Source organism: Coregonus clupeaformis, chromosome 6 (genome assembly GCF_020615455.1).
Source record: "Coregonus clupeaformis isolate EN_2021a chromosome 6, ASM2061545v1, whole genome shotgun sequence".
Lineage (NCBI taxonomy): Eukaryota > Metazoa > Chordata > Actinopteri > Salmoniformes > Salmonidae > Coregonus > Coregonus clupeaformis.
Window position 1 is genome coordinate 21308246 of NC_059197.1, and position 20479 is coordinate 21328724.

At 43.6% G+C, this 20479-nt stretch overlaps 1 protein-coding gene across 3 annotated transcripts in view; it reads right to left on the reverse strand.

Moving 5' to 3' along the window:
- The window catches only part of LOC121567732 (glycerophosphodiester phosphodiesterase domain-containing protein 5), a 72895-nt gene that overhangs the window by 31762 nt on the left and 20654 nt on the right, over positions 1 to 20479 (reverse strand). For all 3 annotated transcript variants that reach the window (XR_006001159.1, XM_041877972.2, XM_041877971.2), the window contains exon 2: positions 5895 to 6069. Coding sequence is in view for 2 of the 3 variants with exons in the window: in XM_041877972.2 (XP_041733906.1) it covers positions 5895 to 6011 (117 nt within the window). In the remaining variant the exon portion in view is untranslated. The remainder of the gene's footprint in view (positions 1 to 5894; positions 6070 to 20479) is intronic.

A 20479-nucleotide genomic window follows, 5' to 3' on the forward strand; every position in this document is an offset into this window, starting at 1 on the left:
CAGTGCTCTTCCCCAGTCTCTCCCAGTCTCCTTGGTGTCCTGGCTGAGTGTCCTGGGCCAGACCAGCAGCTGGAGGGGTTGTCACTGAATGTCCCACAGCTCCTCACAGCCCTAATCCCTTCACAACTCCTGCTGCTGTGGAAAATCATTAGTGTGTTTCCCCACCCAGCCAAGGCCCACCTATCAGACCAACAGCATTGCCCTGAGAAGATCAGGGTTAGAGGGTTCCAGGCCTCTGTTTCCTCCACCCTCTCTCCAATTATGACAGAACTGTCAGGTGCACCAACTGGCCGTGGCTTCACTTATTACAGAACAGAACGGCCTCTTCAGCTCTGTGGAGCTGCTGACCTCATTGCTACAACTAATATGATACAATGATACCCTAGAGATTTTGGTCTTGCCTGTTCTTCTTGGTCAGCTCTTGATCTGAAACAGCAGTTGAATAGTTGAAAAGTTCAGGAAACATTGAAGACCTTGGTAACCTCACGTACTGGCTGAACTCACTGAACACTAGCACAGGGGAGAGAATACAGCCTCTGATAAATCACACTGAATGTAGTAAGAGTCACACACTACTGTTGAAAGTATGTTCTCTCTGGTTAGCCTTTTGGACATAACACATACTAGAAGGTAGCCTACACTTCCACCGACCAACGAAAGCTATATGATTATGGTAAACGAAATGAAAAATAGTGCTTCAAACATTCTCTAGAAGTTTGTATCCATCTTATCTTTTAAAAAGCACAAACCCATAGAATGCCTTTACACTAACAGTGTCAAGAGCTGGTGAAAAGTAAATTGAGAGAGGATGTACACTACCGTTCAAAAGTTTTAGAACACCTACTCATTCAAGGGTTTTTCTTCATTTTTACTATTTTCTACATTTTAGAATAATAGTGAAGACATCAAAACTATGAAATAACACATATGGAATCATGTAGTAACCAAAAAAGTGTTAAACAAATCAAAATATTTTATATTTTGAGATTCTTCAAATAGCCACCCTTTGCCTTGATGACAGCTTTGCACACTCTTGGCATTCTCTCAACCAGCTTCATGAGGCAGTCGCCTGGAATGCATTTCAATTAACAGGTGTGCCTTCTTAAAAGTTAATTTGTGGAATTTCTTTCCTTATTAATGCGTTTGAGCCAATCAGTTGTGTTGTGACAAGGTAGGGGGGTATACAGAAGATAGCCCTATTTGATAAAAGAACAAGTCCATATTATGGCAAGAACAGCTCAAATAAGCAAAGAGAAACGACAATCCATCATTACTTTAAGACATGAAGGTCAGTCAATAAGGAACATTTCAAAAACTTTGAACGTTTCTTCAAGTGCACTCGCAAAAACCATTAAGCGCTATGAAGAAACTGGCTCTCATGAGGACCGCCACAGGAATGGAAGACCCAGAGTTACCTCTGCTCCAGAGGATAAGTTCATTAGAGTTACCAGCCTCAGAAATTGCAGCCCAAATAAATACTTCACAGAGTTCAAGTAATAGACACATCTCAACATCAACTGTTCAGAGGAGACTGTGTGAATCAGGCCTTCATGGTCAAATTGCTGCAAAAGAAACCACTACTAAAGGACACCAATAATAAGAAGAGACTTGCTTGGGCCAAGAAACACGAGCAATGGACATTAGACCGGTGGAAATGTGTCCTTTGGTCTGGAGTCCAAATTTGAGATTTTTGGTTCCAACCGCCATGTCTTTGTGAGACGCGGTGTGGGTGAACGGATGATCTCTGCATGTATAGTTCCCACCGTAAAGCATGGAGGAGGAGGAGGTGTATGGTGTGGGGGTGCTTTGCTGGTGACACGGTCTGTGATTTATTTAGAATTCAAGGCACACTTAACCAGCATGGCTACCACAGCATTCTGCAGCGATACACCATCCCATCTGGTTTGGGCTTAGTGGGACTATAATTTGTTTTTCAACAGGACAATGACCCAACACACCTCCAGGCTGTGTAAGGGTTATTTTACCAAGAAGGAGTGATGAGTGCTGCATCAAATGACCTGGCCTCCACAATCACCCGACCTCAACCAAATTGAGAAGGTTTGGGATGAGTCGGACCGCAGAGTGAAGGAAAAGCAGCTCAGCATAAGTGGGGACTCCTTCAAGACTGTTGGAAAAGCATTCCAGGTGAAGCTGGCTGAGAGAATGCCAAGAGTGTGCAAAGCTGATATCAAGGCAAACGGTGGCTATTTGAAGATTCTCAAATATAAAATATATTTTGATTTGTTTAACACTTTTTTGGTTACTACATGATTCCATATTTGTTATTTCATAGTTTTGATGATTTATTCTACAATGTAGAAAATAGTAAAAAATAAAGAAAAACCTTTGAATGAGTAGGTGTTCTAAAACTTTTGACCGGTAGTGTACCTAATTAACCAAAAGAGAACCAGCCAAATATAATTGGTGTCATATCAATCTTTCATTCCATAGCTCTACACACACACAGAAAGGACATGACAAGGCATTAGCCATATGGTTGATGACAAAAGAAAACCACCTAATAGGCTAGTCTATAAAGGAAAACAACCGGCTATTTTTGCAGCTAGGCCTGGCTGTTGTTTATGTTGTTGTAAGGACTGTACAGACTTTAATAACACGTCTACATGGAATAATTCCCCTCAAAAGAACCTGCAATTATAGTGTCTAAACAGTTCCCTCCTGCCGCTGTGAAACTAGCGAACTCCCAGAGAATCTGTGTAGAGACAGACAGACAGCCGGAGAGGGATTAAAACTGACAGCCGGCCGACAGAACACATTTCCCTTTGGAGAGAGGCAGGATTCAGGAAGATTAGGCTATTCCCCTCCTCGCCCAATATTAATAGATGACTTGTTTGAATGTCAGCACTACTGGAAGTGAGTGCAGACTGACTGAAAGGTGCATACATATGATTATTGAACTATAGAGATGGGTAGACAAGGAGCTATTTGCACAAAGGTTACCAGTACATTTGTTTTCAAAGACAATTGCTCATGACCTCCACCAAATTGTATTAATACTGAATGTCTTATAATGAACATAGTGCTTAAATCAAATGAGTCAAACAAATTTCATTTCAAGTAATCAAATGACAATTAAAATACATTTCCATCATTAAAATGTCAGACATTAGAAAACTAGGACTGTGATTTCTAGTTACTCTAAAGCTTTACTAACAATCATGACAGACTATCACCATCGTCCCCTCATTCAGCTTGCCTAGCGGCTGCTGGTTTAGTCATCTCATAGAAGAGATTCATCACACAGTGAAACACCATTGGCCTCTGCCAGTATTCTGAGGATGAGTGCTGGATATGCACCTGTATCCCAGAAGAGGTAATGGAAGACTTGAGACGAAGATAGGAAAAAGCTAGCAAGGAGAATGTTTCCTGCATGATGTTGCCTGAATGTTCCCTACCATATTAGAACGTTGCCCGTCTGGTTTTCTAGTCTAGTACAGTCTTTAGTTGCGACGTAAAACAGTGATGGTAGCGACTGATTTGAACAGGATTTCGGCTTCACGTGTCTCTGTACGTCATTTGACAGACCAAGGCTACAGAATGATGCTCGTTCCTATTACTAGACCCATTGTGCTCCAGGTAAAGACTGGCTAAATGGAAAAACTCTCAATTATTACTGAGGCCAGATCAGCTTGCAGTGCCAGTGACGTGGGCGGCCTTTCTACAAACCGCTCTAAACACACAGAGACCAAGTTCACAAAGAGATGGAGGCTCAGGCACACTGGCCTGTTCATTATCCAGCTCTGAGAGGAGAGACGACATTCTGTTCTGTTCTGAATCTGGGCATTATGAAGGGAGTCCATGTCTCAGCGAGACCTTGGGTTTCTCATGGTCACGGTTCAGTGACGCTGCCTGTCAGGTTCAAACATCACATCATGTAACTGATACCATCTTTTGATTAGCAACACTGATTGGGCACTTTGGCTATTAAAGATGCATCTATGACGTCATCTGACCTGGCAGTGCTGGCACACTTAACAGGCGATCTGCTAATGTGAGCTGACTATAGGCCTCCAATACAAGGCAGCACAGGGCAGCCATAGTTAAAGGGATAGTTTGGGATTTTGGCAATGAGGCCATTTACCTACTTTCCCAGAGTCAGATGATCTTGTGGATAGCATTTTTATGACTCTGTGTCCAGTATGAAGGAAGTTAGAGGTAGTTTCACGAGCCAAGGCTAAGTAGCACAATGACTGGAAGTCTATGGGTATCTGCTAGTTAGCAAACGCACTAGCGCTAATTAGCAACTTCCTTGAAACCGCAAGCAGAGACAAAAATGGTATCCACGAGTTCATTAGACTCTGGGAAGTAGATAAAGGGCCTCATCCTGTTACACTGTATTAATTTGAAAGAGAACAAAATGGTGACAATGTAGGCCAGGGCTGTGTGTGTGACTGTGTGTCTGTTCTGCCATGTGGGACATAATTGTGTTCAATGTTGGCCTGGATGTCAGTCCATCTCTGCAGAGACCCCTTGGTGCTGTAGCCCTAGGGCCTCAGCTGTTGGAGCTGCATTTCCGTCACTGAGTTTTGTACACAGACAGGCTGCTGATTGGCCGATTCTCCCCCAGTGGGTCAACGCGCCTGCCACACATGGTGGCCAAGGCTGCACACACACACACACACACACACAGCTGACTCTGCAGTACCATATATACCAGTCTCAGAGACAACAGGAAACAGAGCCACGGTATCCTATTCCCACCAAAGGATGAAAAAATCAAAATCACTTTGTTGTTTCTATCTGTGCTGATTTTCTTTTCATGTGGCCTTGGTCCAGTCAAATATGAATGTGTTCTATCTATCGGAAGGTTTAAAGAACTGATGTAGCATTCCCTTCCTGAGGGCAAATAGGGTAGGAATGAAAGGTCAACACGTATAGCTCATCTATCCGCCATTCAGCAGAGCCTGCATGTAAAGCTCACAGGACGAGAGGTCGTTCTTATGACTGAAAAGGGTACTTGGACATGTTTTTGTTTGAGGTGCATGTGAGTTGTAGGATGACACCGCAATGCATGTTACAGTGTGTCAAATTGTATGCAAAACCCCTGAGGGAATGGTGCGTTTTCCCTTTCTCTCTCCCCGTATGGATCCTTCCAAGCCTTATATCACATTTCTATGCCATATAAAACATGTATGGCACGTTATATTTCACACACGTTTCAGCCCCCTCAGCTCTGTCTCCATGTCCCAGGCTAGCTAGGTGATGGACTATAGTGCTCCAGCCATCATACTCTCACTGAGTTACTTCTCATGCGGTACTAAATCTCTGACAGACAGACCTGGGCTGCATGGCATTATGGAAAACCCATTTAGACAAATAAAGGCTGTGATGAATGTGACCAAGGGGAGGCTCTGAATGCTTGATTAAAAAATCTAATACTATCTGCAGCACTTACAGGCTTAAACACAGTCGCAGGACATGCAGGTGCTCTGCAAGGCCAAAGGCACCTCCAGTGAGAGCCCAAGGACAGGTTATTAGGGAAGGGATGGGTTGCAAGGTTATCTGTTAAGGGATAGGCCTACATGGCTCTTTATAAATACATCTTAGAAAGATGGGTCATGGGTAACGGATGGCATAAGGGAGGAATTCTGCCCACATGCACTGCATGCTCACAGACACGCCAAATTAGAGTGTTTTTAATTAATAGTGAGATATAAGATGCAGTGTGGTGCTGTAATCCTGCAGTGAACTGGCACGAAAAAAGAAAAAAAGTGGACTGTCTGGTACCATTCGATTACACTCGCTCCCGTCAACCAACAGACATTTGGGTTATAATAGATCTTCCAGAAAGAACAACCATATAGCTACACCTGTACACCATGTCCATTATGGTCATTTAGGTACGAACGTAAGGTCTACTAGGCAGAACTCACCTTGGTGGTGTCATCATGTGACCGCTGGTACCGTTTCCAGCGGCACCCATAGATCCCTGTGAGACATGACAAACACAGTTGCCTCTCGTAAACCTGCAGGGGTTGGTGCTTCACCATGCTCCTTCAGTCCTGGTACGTCTCCAGACCACTAACATCCCATTGACCAAACGGGAGCCTGCATGGGAGAGGAACAAGGAAACAGAAACATCAGTATTGCCTACAATACATTCTAAAAGGAAATATTGTATCCATTAGGACATTAGACAGGTGTATGGATGATTGTTGTGGGTATTTCACTGAGGTGACATTTGAATATCAACAGTCAGCAAGACAGATGAAATTTGAATAGCAACATGCCACAAGCTTATCTACGCACTTCAATACCAACATATTGCACTGCACTAGAAATACATAAAAAGTGGTCATTGAATCAGAATAAACGGATAGAACAATTAATTGCATATAATTACCTCACAGATTAATTCATTATGGCAGATTCATTTCATTACCCCCTTACAGAAATAGGCCTACAATTGGAATATTGCTCAACTTCAATTCAACAATTCCCCCAGAATTCTAAAGCTTTCTTGATGGATTTCTTTAGTTATCTTTAGTTAAAAGTCTACCATCAAAGGATAAAAAACAGGTTCCAAAGTGTCATTGAATGTCCGGAGACATTTGAAACCCCACCTCTTTAAGGAATACCTGGGATAGGATAAAGTAATCTTTCTACCCCCCCCCTTACCCCAACCCACCCCCGCCCCCAAAAAAAAAAAAACATTGTAAAGTGGTATCCCACTGGCTATAAGGTGAATGCACCTATTTGTAAGTCGCTCTGGATAAGAGCGTCTGCTAAATGACGTAAATGTAAATGAAGTACCTCAGTAAAATAGAACACACAGTACCAGGAGCGGACTGGCCATCTGGCATGTCGGGCAAATGCCAGATGGGCTGGTCCATTTTTAGCCCAGTGGGTTTGTCTATCTTGGTTTTATTGCGCAAAATTATAGTTATCTGGCTAGTACTGGAGGCCTCAAGGGAAAAAATGGTCTGGTGTGGGGGTCTCAAGGGAAAACATGGGCTGGTGTGTTAGAAATGCCAGGGCCAATCTTTGGTCCCAGTCCGCCACTGCACCGTACAATGAAAGCCCCTTCTGTGCTTTGATACCAAGCCAACCCACAAATTAGAATTGCCATTGTCAAATTCTGTTTCCAATGACAACTGTGGCTGCCTCCTGTGGCTTCCATCGATACCTACAAGGTCAGAGCTAAATGACAATCTAATCATAATTTAAAAAGACGGGCACAGAGCATCTATCGAACATTACATTCAACTTCAATGACATTAAATCTGTTGAATATCCCGTTACTCTCAGAGGGTCACAGCCTGTCTGGGTTCTGCGGTAGAGTGGAGGGCACCAGGACTTTGTCGGCATGGATGTGTGTGTGGTGCCCACTGGGAAGGCAGGGCAGGAGCCAGTTTTGGCCTCTGTCTACTCTGACTAAATCACAGATTAATTACTCACAGAGTAAATTTCTCAGGGAATGATTGAAAGGCCCTACTGGCTCAGCAGCAACTAATATCAGCTGTAATAATAACAATAATGACATTAACATTAAGCCAGGGCCTGGCTGGCTCAATACTGTAAGTGTCACAGTCCTCCTGGGGTATGAAGCAGCATGCTGATCAAGTTAACTCTGAAAAATGCATGCTGATTACAATCTGAAAGTGAAACAACCCAAGATGTTATCAAGAGTGTAAATAATTTATCTGTACACAACATTACAACCGAGGATGTGAGTTTAAACGCCAAGTAAACATGGCATGGTGATTAATGAAAATGATTTCAAATGGAGATTAGAATGCAATATTCCCAGCATGTTTCTCAATTGAAGATTTTGCCTGACTTGCTAGTCCTCCCACTGCGCAGGTTTTAATTGCAGCTATCCTATGGGCTATCTTTGTGAGCAGCGCTGTGTTTCAGGAGGGATTTGAAATACATGTTAATTACACCCATCAGCATGCAATCAGGGCGGCGTGAGCTCTGCTGCTCTGGACAGCTGTTTATTTGCATCGTCGGAGGGGGCTGTTCATCCTGTCATTAGTGGAACTGCAGTGAGGAGGGCAGGGAGCTCATCAAGACCACCCTGTCATGCCCCAGCTGGCCCAGTGGGCCCTGTGGTGCAGCTCCGTGACCAGACCAAATCAGGCTGAGCCCTGTGGTGGAGTTAGACTAGTCCTGGCTGAGGAGCTTCAGGGTGCAGTAGGGTTTAGCTGAGGATCAGACAGTGCTGCCTTCCCTGCCTCGCAGCAGCACGGCTATTTGATCATCTGTTTTTTGTCTAAATAAATTACATCAGAGGGGTGGATGGATGCATAACGCAAGCACAAACCATGGGCTTATAAAATCTGCTGTGTAAACAAACTGCTGACCAAAGCCTTCCCAACCTCCCAGGCTGCACTGTTTCCATCAGAATCCTTCTACTCAAGGCTGTAACTAAGGGACTATATGCACTTCGTATCTAAGGAACTGGGGTACTAGTACTTCAAGGGTTTAGTGAGGAATGGATATATTAAAGGGAGTCCTCCATAATTAAGTAGTTCCGGCTTCTATTCTGGGGCACTATCCTGTGTTTGTATTAATATGGAGAAGAAAGGACTTGGGAGGGTCTTAGTTCCATAGACAGGATGATGATACTGAACTAACCAACTTCAAATAGGAGCTCAAGTAAAACATATACACATCTATTCTAGGTCATCCTATTATGTAGTAGGGTTAATAAGCAGCCTGTAGTGAATATCTTGGATCATGCCATTCTCTGATAATTATTTGTATTTAGGATTCCAGTCCAGTCAGGTTTCCAGAGTAGAGATGGATCGTTACTGAATATCCCTGCCCAAAGAAATGGATGGGTATTTTCAAATGGACCAATGGAAAGGCAGGACCAATGACAATGGTCAGGGATACTCTTAGACTAGCTGTTCCAGTTTAGCATTAGTCACTAATACATTATACTGCACAGAATGCAGGAACTTTGATGTTCACAGAAAGGTTGTTTGCATTAGATAATGAACAGGCAAAGAGAGAAATTAGTAAAGGTGTAGACCAGTGGTCACCAACTGGTCCGATCTCCAAGGCATTCCTTGTCGATCACCAAACATTTATGTAAAAAACCCAACGATACAGCCTTGCGTTCCTAGTTTTTTAAATTTGTTTCACATTGTTGGCGGTAGGTGCATTTGATTCAGCAGCCCTAGCGCCGGGAAGGCAAAGTGTTCCCATTTTGAACCATGTCATGTGTCTGACGGTAGAAGTCTGCCTACCAGGCAAGCCCAGAGAGCAAATCAAGTTCACTTAAAGGCCTACCGCTGGCCAATCTGATAGCTCAGATCACCGTGTCTGCACAGTTTCCACTAGCCATAGGCGTAGACTGTAAAAATATGCTTAGAACGCACAGCAAAGTTGATACTGTGAGATTTCAAAACATTTAAAACCATGACTAGAGAGAGACTCAACAAATACAGCAAAGAGCTGCTGTTTATATGAGTAAGTTCATGTTTAAGTTGTTACTCAGCATTGTCAACACTTCGTTCAACACTGTTATAAGCCATAAAATGTATGATCTCCCTACTTCCACTCACGCTACAACCAGCACTGCAGCTGCAATGAATGAGTATAGCAAAGTGTTCCGATTAGCTTGCGTTGTTATTATTAGCGGCTTGTGTCTTTTTTAATAGAGGAATATTTCACTTTCTCTGGTCATAGGAGTAACACGTATTGGTGAATTTTTTATATTGATTAATGCTGCATAGGCTTACGTTTTTTAAGTAATGTTTAAAAACAAATCTGAGGGGTAGATCTCTGCTTGCATTTTGACTCAGAAAGTGATCTTGACCCAGAAAAGGTTGGTGACCACTGATGTAGACCGTGCACCGCCCAGATGAAAGCTCACCCTGACAAATAAGTGACCAGGGTTGGGGAGTAACTGATTACATATAATCTGATTACACAAAAACTAACTGAAATCAGTTACGTTACCAGCAAAAATAATGTAATCAGATTGCCTTGTATCTTGCATAACATTTCCTGACCAAAGGTCAAGTGACGATTAGGATTAACAACTGCTTGTATGAAGCACTAGACAAGATATGTAATGTAATGTCTGGGCATGCAGACTAAGCCTTCAAGATAACGACAACAACAACAAACATGAAAGATGTAGAAATAACTAATGTAAATATAGCCTATGCAGTTTAGACTATTTGCAGAGCAATCTTGGTCTCGTTATCTCCAATGTGATCCAATTGAGTAAAGGCACTACTGAAACGTGTCTAAAGTGCATTCTTCTCACCATTGTTAGTTTTCCTGAGAATTATGCAATGGTGACCGATTGCAAGTAAAGAAGCCTGGCAGCATACTGGTAGGAGCATGGGCTGCCCCAACAAAGTCACACATTGTCTGTGACCGTCTGCAAAACAAGACCAGCTCTTTCTTTACAAAATATTTGTTGTGGACAGCAAATCATGTGTTGCCTTGAATGCCCTCTGTCCTAATGTCTGAGAAATAAGACAGAAGGGGGAGGAAGGACCCAAAATGTTCATCTCAGATTCTGCTGCCTCATTTCCTACAATCAAAGAGGCAGGGTAGGAAATGCTTCAGCACTTTTTCCAGGCCAGCAGAGCGAGAGGGGAGAGTGAGACTCCTTTAACCACCAAACAGACTGGAAGGAGACTGAGGCCAAGTAGCACAGGCCTTCAGCATGACCAGATGCCAGGCCACAGCCATTGGGCTGGAGTGTTACAGAGAACAGAGTACAGACACTACTCAGGCTCTCATAGCTTCTCCTCTCAGCGGAGCTCAAAGACCCACAGGCAGCTAAACTTCACAGCTCACAGTGTCAGTCGGATTCCCAAGGCTATTTTAGATGGATTTTGTGCAAACTTAAATCTATAGACAATTGACCCTTCGCTAAGCCCCGCCCCAGAATTTTGGCCAACCAATCGCAGCCCTCCAATGGATAGTAAATGTTGTCGAATCCGACACCTCCGAGAAGCTCACGTTTAAATCGCATGAAACTGGAAAATCAGCCAATCCTCCGTCGTTCACGCAATGGAAAGGTCAAATGCTTTATTATATAGAAATGTAAAGAGCGTGGGCGACAGAGAAACAAAATGGTGCAGTTTGAGGCCATGTGTCAGAAAGTGCTAAGGGCGCTGGAGATAAGGGTGGGGGCTAGTGGTTCTGGACAGGTGTGATGTAGTGATGTTTGTATGATGTAGTCGTTTGTATGTGTATGTTTTGTATTATTTATAAAATACTATAAAAAATTATAAATCGCATGAAAGCCAGTGAGGGCTATGGCAACATAAATGCTTAAAATGGCTAAATAATTTAACAGTGCACCAGGAGGACTTGCTACTGTGATTCCTGAAATGCAGAGCCTGTTGGGGCTATTTTTTGATTCCGAAATTATACTTTTGTTTCATTGTTTGCAAGCTCAGCTGGTTAGCTAGCTCTCAGTCTCATTGACCACCAAGCATTGCTAATGCTAGCTAGCTACTTAATATAACTTGCTTTTTCAAAATGTACGTTAACTAGCTAAGTTAGCAATGTTATGAATACAGCTCCCATCTGCTGTCGACATCAGGATATGATTTGAGAGCACTAGTTAGCTCCAAAAGTGGTTATAGCTTTGACTGCATGCTGACAGTGGATTAAGAGCCATTCACATTGTAATGACAGTCCACCACAACATACCCAAGAGTTTCCCGATTAGCAAGGGGTTGTCTGCGTTTAATTTCATTGTGTATTACAAACACAGTTTGAGATCATTGTGAGGGGATTTCGCCAGTGGTTGACTGGGAAATTGGGCTTCCCAGGAAAATATTGTCAGAGGCTGCATCAGTAATAAATCTCTCCTCATTGCCATTAAAAACCACCACCATCTCCTTGGAGAATTGAGCTATAGCCATCAAGCCCATAGATTAATAGGGGAGGCTTTGGTTAATGAAACGCCCAGTGAGGAGTCCATTTTAACGAGCAAGCTGATAGTAATCAGATCACTGAAGTTAAAAGAAGCTCAGAGTCTCAGGCAGAGTTGATGTGTCAGTGGAGTGGTGACAGTCTCAGCCTGTCACTCAGTGCCACGTCTGCCCTCTTCTCTCGCCCTCTGTGATTCATCAACACATTTAATTAACGGATGGTTGGTTTTCATTTGGTCAAATAAGAAACAAGTGACTTCCTCCCTCGAGTCACTCTCCCACACGGCTCCAAAACGCTGACACAGCTCCTCGTCCCACTCGCTCTAAATCCCTTGCCAGGAACTGTGGCGCATATTCATGAGCCAACACCTCGTGAGCCAGAGAGCTCACCGCGAGGCGCAGTGTGGCATGCTACGACTGCCTGTTTAGGTGTGTGGGCTCCAACCTCACTCTGTGCAGGTTTGATAGAGTTCCATGTGCAGTGGGCGGAATTATTGAGTCTCTCCATTTCCAGTCCTGTATTAGACTCCTCAGGCCCAGTGAAGCGCACTCCAGAGTGCATTAGGGAGTAGATATAGGGGAATTATTCCTGAGAGCCTGCGCACTCCACATCAACCCACTGTGAGGTACAGAGGTACCATCAAAGTGGTTGATTCATAATAATATCACTAATTTCTTCAGGGAAACAGTCATTCTGCATTTAGGTATCCCATTGGGAAATACCATTTTAACTTTGTCTATAATGGTACCACATAATGAAATGAGGGGAATCTCCAAGACCCACACTGTGATACTTAGTCATTTGCATAAACAGCAGTTTGAGTGACATAATGGAGAAAGCCATTATGCAGCCCATCCTCTCACATTTCAAATCCTCTTCCTATTTTAGGGGCAATCATTCTAAGTTAATCCTGTTTAGCGAAATGGACTGTGTCTATCAGAGGGCCGTGAATACAATCATTTCACATGGACATAGTAGGAGTATGTGAAAGAAATAGGATCAGGCCTAGATGCCCTGGGCTAAATAAATATCTTCAAATGCCAAATCATAAAATGTTCAATGAATTCTCATCACCAATCTTTTCAGTGTCATATGGGCATCCAATCAAAGGGAATAGAGAGTGGTTTATAATAGGAGACCTCATGAATGTGATGCCCTGTCGTAGATTGCTTACAACAGTAAATGTTAAATATAAAACACTCTCAATCATATAGGATATTTGTCCCCCTTCAATGCCATAGACCTTATAATGCAGAGCAACAGCAACTTATATGGTGGTGACATATTTCTCTCAAGGTAGTACAGTGAGTATTTGATCCCGTGCTGATTTTGTACGTTTGCCCACTGACAAAGACATGATCAGTCTATAATTTTAATGGTAGGTTTATTTGAACAGTGAGAGACAGAATAACAACAACAACAAAATCCAGAAAAACGCATGTCAAAAATGTTATAAATTGATTTGCATTTTAATGAGGGAAATAAGTATTTGACCCCTCTGCAAAACATGACTTAGTACTTGGTGGCAAAACCCTTGTTGGCAATCACAGAGGTCAGACATTTCTTGTAGTTGGCCACCAGGTTTGCACACATCTCAGGAGGGATTTTGTTCCACTCCTCTTTGCAGATCTTCTCCAAGTCATTAACATTTCGAGGCTGACATTTGGCAACTCGAACCTTCAGCTCCCTCCACAGATTTTCTATGGGATTAAGGTCTGGAGACTGGCTAGGCCACTCCAGGACCTTAATGTGCTTCTTCTTGAGCCACTCCTTTGTTGCCTTGGCCGTGTGTTTTGGGTCATTGTCATGCTGGAATACCAATCCACGACCCATTTTCAATGCCCTAGCTGAGGGAAGGAGGTTCTCACCCAAGATTTGACGGTACATGGCCCTGTCCATCGTCCCTTTGATGCGGTGAAGTTGTCCTGTCCCCTTAGCAGAAAAACACCCCCAAAGCATAATGTTTCCACCTCCATGTTTGACGGTGGGGATGGTTATCTTGGGGTCATAGGCAGCATTCCTCCTCCTCCAATCACGGCGAGTTGAGTTGATGCCAAAGAGCTTGATTTTGGTCTCATCTGACCACAACACTTTCACCCAGTTCTCCTCTGAATCATTCAGATGTTCATTGGCAAACTTCAGACGGGCATGTATATGTGCTTTCTTGAGCAGGGGGACCTTCCGGGCGCAGAAGGATTTCAGTCCTTCACGGCGTGTTGTGTTACCAATTGTTTTCTTGGTGACTATGGTCCCAGCTGCCTTGAGATCATTGACAAGATCCTCCCGTGTAGTTCTGGGCTGATTCCTCACCGTTCTCATGATCATTGCAACTCCACGAGGTGAGATCTTGCATTGAGCCCCAGGCCTAGGGAGATTGACAGTTCTTTTGTGTTTCTTCCATTTGTGAATAATCGCACCAACTGTTGTCACCTTCTCACCAAGCTGCTTGCCGATGGTCTTGTAGCCCATTCCAGCCTTGTGTAGGTCTACAATCTTGTCCCTGACAACCTTGGAGAGCTCTTTGGTCTTGGCCATGGTGGAGAGTTTGGAATCTGATTGATTGATTGCTTCTGTGGACAGGTGTCTTTTATACAGGTAACAAGCTGAGATTAGGAGCACTCCCTTTAAGAGTGTGCTCCTAATCTCAGCTCGTTACCTGTATAAAAAAAGACACCGGGGAGCCAGAAATCTTTCTGATTGAGAGGGGGTCAAATACTTATTTCCCTCATTAAAATGCAAATCAATTTATAACATTTTTGACATGCGTTTTTCTGGATTTTTTTGTTGTTGTTATTCTGTCTCTCACTGTTCAAATAAACCTACCATTAACATTATAGACTGATCATTTCTTTGTCAGTGGGCAAACGTACAAAATCAGCAGGGGATCAAATACTTTTTTCCCCTCACTGTATATGGCTTCAAACCAGATGTGAGAAGTTGTTAGCCCACATCTACCCCAATGCCAGTAACAGTGTGCTGTGGCATGACTTGCGCAGTCAAAGCAGACGACCGTCCCAGGCCCAGCACGCTCCTATACACCCTTCACCACCACAGCTGCTAAACATAGCCTGCTATTGTCCTCTAACACACAAAAAACTTTCCAAAAGTCCTACCGTCAGCTTAACTCTGATGCAAATGTGAGGGATACAGTCGGCACATTCCATTGGACAGGCAGAGGGATGTCCTGGCATCGGCGATCAGAGTCTGATGATCATGAACAACCATTGTTCAGCAGAGTTCCAGGTGGGTGGGTTTTAAAAACTTTTGGGACTATTCCATTAGGTGCCATCGTGTCAGACTCGCTCAGTTAAACACAACCTTTAAGCTTTTTTGGAAAGATATCAAATACTATACTGAACAAAAATATACGCAACATGTAAAGTGTTCGTCCCATCCACACAAAAAGCGTATTTCTCTCATCTTATGCACAAATTTGTTTACATCTTTGTTGGTGTGCATTTCTCCTTAGCCAAGATAATCCATCCAACTGACAGGTGTGGCATATCAAGATTCTTATTAAACAGCATGATCATTACACAGGTGCATCTTGTGCTGGGGACAATAAAAAGGGCACATTAAAATTTGCAGTTTTGTCACACAACGCCACAGATGTCTCAAGTTGAGGGAGCATGCAATTGGCACGCTGACTGCAGGAATGTCCACAAGAGCTGTTGCCAGAGAACTTAATGTTAATTTCTCTACCATAAGCCGCCTCCAACGCCGTTTTAGAGAATTTGGCAGTACGTCCAACCGGCCTCACAACCGCAGACCACATGTAACCACGCCAGCCCAGGACCTCCACATGCGGCTTGTTCACCTGCGGGATCCTCGGAGACCAGCCACCCGGACAGCTGATGAAACTGTGGGTTTGCACAACCGAAGAATTTCTGCGCAAACTGTCAGGAACCGTCTCAGTGAAGCTCATCTGCATGCTCGTCGTCCTCACCAGAGTCTTGACATGACTGCAGTTCGGCGTCGTAACCGACTTCAGTGGGCAAATACTCACCGTCGATGGCCACTGGCATGCTGGAGAAGTGTGCTCTTCACGGATGAATCCCGGTTTCAACTGTACCAGGCAGATGGGAGACAGCGTTTATGGCGTCATGTGGGCGAGCGGTTTGCTGATGTCAACATTGTGAACAGAGTGGCGGTGGGGTTATGGAATGGACAGGCATAAGCTACGGACAACAAACACAATTGCATTTTATCGATGGCAATTTGAATGCACAGAGATACCGTGACGAGATCCTGGAGGTCCATTGTCATGCTATTCATCCGCTGCCATCACCTCATGTTTCAGCATGATAATGCACGGCCCAATGTCGCAAGGATCTGTACACAATTCCTGGAAGCTGAAAATCCCAGTTATTCAACGGCCTACATACTCAGACGTCACCCATTGAGCATGTTTGGGATGCTCTGGATCGATGTGTATGACAGCGTGTTCCAGTTCCCGCCAATATCCAGCAACTTTGCACAGCCATTGAAGAGGAGTGGGACAACATTCCACAATCAACAGCCTGATCAACTCTATGCGAAGGAGATACAGTATGTCGCGCTGCATGAGGCAAATTGTGGTCACACCAGATACTGACTGGTTTTCTGATCCACGCCCCTACTTTTTTTTAAAAGGAATGTGACCAACAGATGCATATCTGTATTCCCAGTCATGTGAAATCCATAGATTAGGGCCTAATGAATTTATTTTAATTGACAGATTCCTTATATGAACTATAACTCAGTAAAATCTTTGAAATTGAAGCATGTTGCGTTTATATTTTTGAACCCAGGTATGTTGTACAGTAGTTTAGTGCAGTGAGACCTGGGGAGTTGCTGCTAGCTACTGCTGAGCATGCGATACTGTTAAGTAGGGATAAAACTGATGTGCATGCCCTGGCTCTCTGAGCTTTAATTGGGGCAGGCTGCTAGCCTTGGAAACAGATGAGCCTGCCTGTGAATGATCAATCTGAGACATTGATTGTCTCTTGTTAGGGCCATCGGGGTGACGCTAATTAGCCAGCTACTCACTCAGAAAGGGGGGGTATTGATGAGGCACCAAGACCACAGGTACCCTTGATATGAGGCCTGAAAACCCACAAAACAGTATTAACACTAGCAGTACATTCATTACACGGTGCATCCAGGTTGAAAAAAGGCCTGACCATCACCACCACACACAAGGGGGAAGTAGTCCGCACTCCGCAGTTGAGTCATCAAGTTCATCAGCTCCATAGTTTCCATTGACCCTGGCCTGCGGTAGGTAGGTAGGTTCGGATTCTAATATAACATGCAGTCACAACACAGCACTAAGCTGTTAAAGCTGCTTAAACTTCACTCCTCTGGAGTCCTTTCCCAGCAGCCAGCTCCGTGAGCCTGACCCCTCGGAGTAACTGTGCTCTATTCCTGCAGACTAAAGGCCATTTCATGACAGCTGACAGGAAGCGACCAGTTCCTTCCCAGCAAGCTGACTTCCCAGAACCCACTGGGGCAGCAGAAAGGCCATCACCTGTCAGATGTGTTCTGAGATGAGCATGCATGCAGTGCGCTGGGCCAGGGAGCTCAACCTTTAGAGGTGTTACGCCTCATGCATCTCAAAGGGCCAGTGTTTTATGGAGATGTACAACGGTGCTCTGCAAACCATTAAACATAGGCATACATCACCCCAGTGGCAAAAGACAAAAGCCATTCAGGGATGCAAAAGCAGTGCTCAGCCTAATGTATATTTTCCAAAAGTGCCTACCATCGCTCCCCGTCATTCCTACCGTCGCTCCCCGTCATTCCTAATCAGGTGGTGCTGGATGAGGATCCCCTTGAAAAGGTCCAATGCAGACGTTTTTATCTCAACATCAAATCATTTCTGGGTAACAATTAACTCACTGTGATAGTTTTCAATTAAAATGGTCAAAAAGAAACAAAAAATACCTTGCTAGCAAAGAGCAATTTCTCAAGCAAGAATTTTGCTAGCAATGTCTGGGAGTGGGGAGCGGAAAACTGAAAATGTGCTATTATTGTTTGGAACCCTTATTGGTCTATTATCTAATTTACTGAACGTTGATGTCACCATGGAAGGCCAAAACTCCAGAGCACCAAAACAGGCTGAAATGTCAGGCAGACTTTTGACAGTACTATTCCAACCTCAGTGTGAAAATACACACACACACACACACACACACACACACACACACACACACACACACACACACCCGTTCAAAAGTTTGGGGTCACTTAGAAATGTCCTTGTTTTCCATGAAAACATACATGAAATTAGTTTGAATAGGAAATATATAACAAAATTAATAGTAAATGTAGTCATTGACAAGGTTAGAAATAATGATTTTTAATTGAAATAATAATTGTGTCCTTCAAACTTTGCTTTCGTCAAAGAATCCTCCATTTGCAGCAATGACAGCCTTGCAAACCTTTGGCATCCTAGTTGTCAATTTGTTGAGGTAATCTGAAGAGATGTCACCCCATGCTTCCTGAAGCACCTCCCACAAGTTGGATTGGCTTGATGGGCACTTCTTACGTACCATACGGTCAAGCTGCTCCCACAACAGCTCAATAGGGTTGAGATCCGGTGACTGTGCTGGCCATTATAGACAGAATACCAGCTGACTGCTTCTTCCCTAAATATTTCTTCATAGTTTGGAGCTGTGCTTTGGGTCATTGTCCTGTTGTAGGAGGATATTGGCTCCAATCAAACGCCGTCCACATGGTATGGCATGGCGTTGCAAAATGGAGTGATAGCCTTCCTTCTTCAAGATCCCTTTTACTCTGTACAAATGTCCCACTTTACCACCACCAAAGCAACCCCAGACTATCACATTGCCTCCACCATGCTTGACAGATGGCATCAAGCACTCCTCCAGCATCTTTTCATTTGGTCTGCGTCTCACAAATGTTCTTCTTTGTGATCCGAACACCTCAAACTTCGATTTGTCTGTCCATAACACTTTTTCCCAATCTTCCTCTGTCCAGTGTGTGTTCTTTTGCCCATCTTAATCTTTTATTTTTATTGGCCAGTCTGAGATATGGCTTTTTCTTTGCAACTCTGCCTAGAAGGTCAGCATCCCGGAGTCACCTCTTCACTGTTGACGTTGAGACTGGTGTTTTGCGGGTACTATTTAATGAAGCTGCCAGTTGAGGACCTGTGAGGCGTCTGTTTCTCAAACTAGACACTCATGTATTTGTCATCTTGCTCAGTTGTGCACCGGGGCCTCCCACTCCTCTTTCTATTCTGGTTACAGCTAGTTTGCGCTGTTCTGTGAAGGGAGTACTACACAGCGTTGTACGAGATCTTCAGTTTCTTGGCAATTTCTCGCATGGAATAGCCTTCATTTCTCAGAACAAGAATAGACTGACGAATTTCAGAAGAAAGTTATTTGTTTCTGGCCATTTTGAGCCTGTAATCGAACCCACAATTGCTGATGCTCCAGATACTCAACTAGTCTCAAGAAGGCCAGTTTTATTGCTTCTTTAAAATCAGTACAACAATTTTCAGCTGTGCTAACATAATTGCATAAGGGTTTTCTAATGATCAATTAGCCTTTTAAAATAATAAAACTTGGATTAGCAAACACAACGTGCCATTGGAACACAGGACTGATGGTTGCTGATAATGGGCCTCTGTACGCCTATGTAGATATTCCATTATAAAAAAAAAAATATCAGCCGTTTCCAGCTACAATAGCCATTTACAACATTAACAATGTCTACACTGTATTTCTGATAAATTTGATGTTATTTTAATGGACAGAAACATTTATTTTCTTTCGAAAACAAGGACATTTCTAAGTGACCCCAAACCCTTGAACGGTAGTGTTTGTATCTATTCACACCCCCCTTGTCATTTTTCCTATTTTGTTGCCTTACAACCTGGAATTAAAATTGATTTTGGGGGGGGGTTATATCATTTGATTTACACAACATGCCTCCCACTTTGAAGATGCAAAATATTTTTGGTGAAACAAACAAGAAATAACACAAAAAAACAGGAATCTTGACCGTGCATAACTATTCACCCCCCCACCCCACAGTCAATATTTTGTAGGGCCACCTTTTGCAGCAATTACAGATGCAAGTCTCTTGGGTTATGTCTCTATAAGCTTGGCACATCTAGCCACTGGGATTTTTCAAGGCAAAAGTGCTCCAGCTCCTTCAAGTTGGATGGGTTCCACTGGTGTACAGCAATCTTTAAGTCATACCACAGATTCTCAATTGGATTGAGGTCTGGGCTTTGACTAGGCCATTCCAAGACATTTAAAATGTTTCCCCTTAAACCACTAGTGTTGCTTTAGAAGTATGCTTAGGGTCATTGTCTCTGGAAGACAAACAGGTTTCCCTCAAGAATTTCCCTGTATTTAGCGCCATCCATCATTCCTTCAATTCTGACCAGTTTCCCAGTCCCTGCCGATGAAAAACATCCCCACAGCATGATGCTGCCACCACCATGCTTCACTGTGGGGATGGTGTTCTCGGGGTGATGAGGTGTTGGGTTTGCGCCAGACATAGCGTTTTCCTTGATGGTCAAAAAGCTCAATTTTAGTCTCATCTGACCAGAGTACGTTCTTCCGTATGTTTGGGGAGTCTCCCACATGGCTTC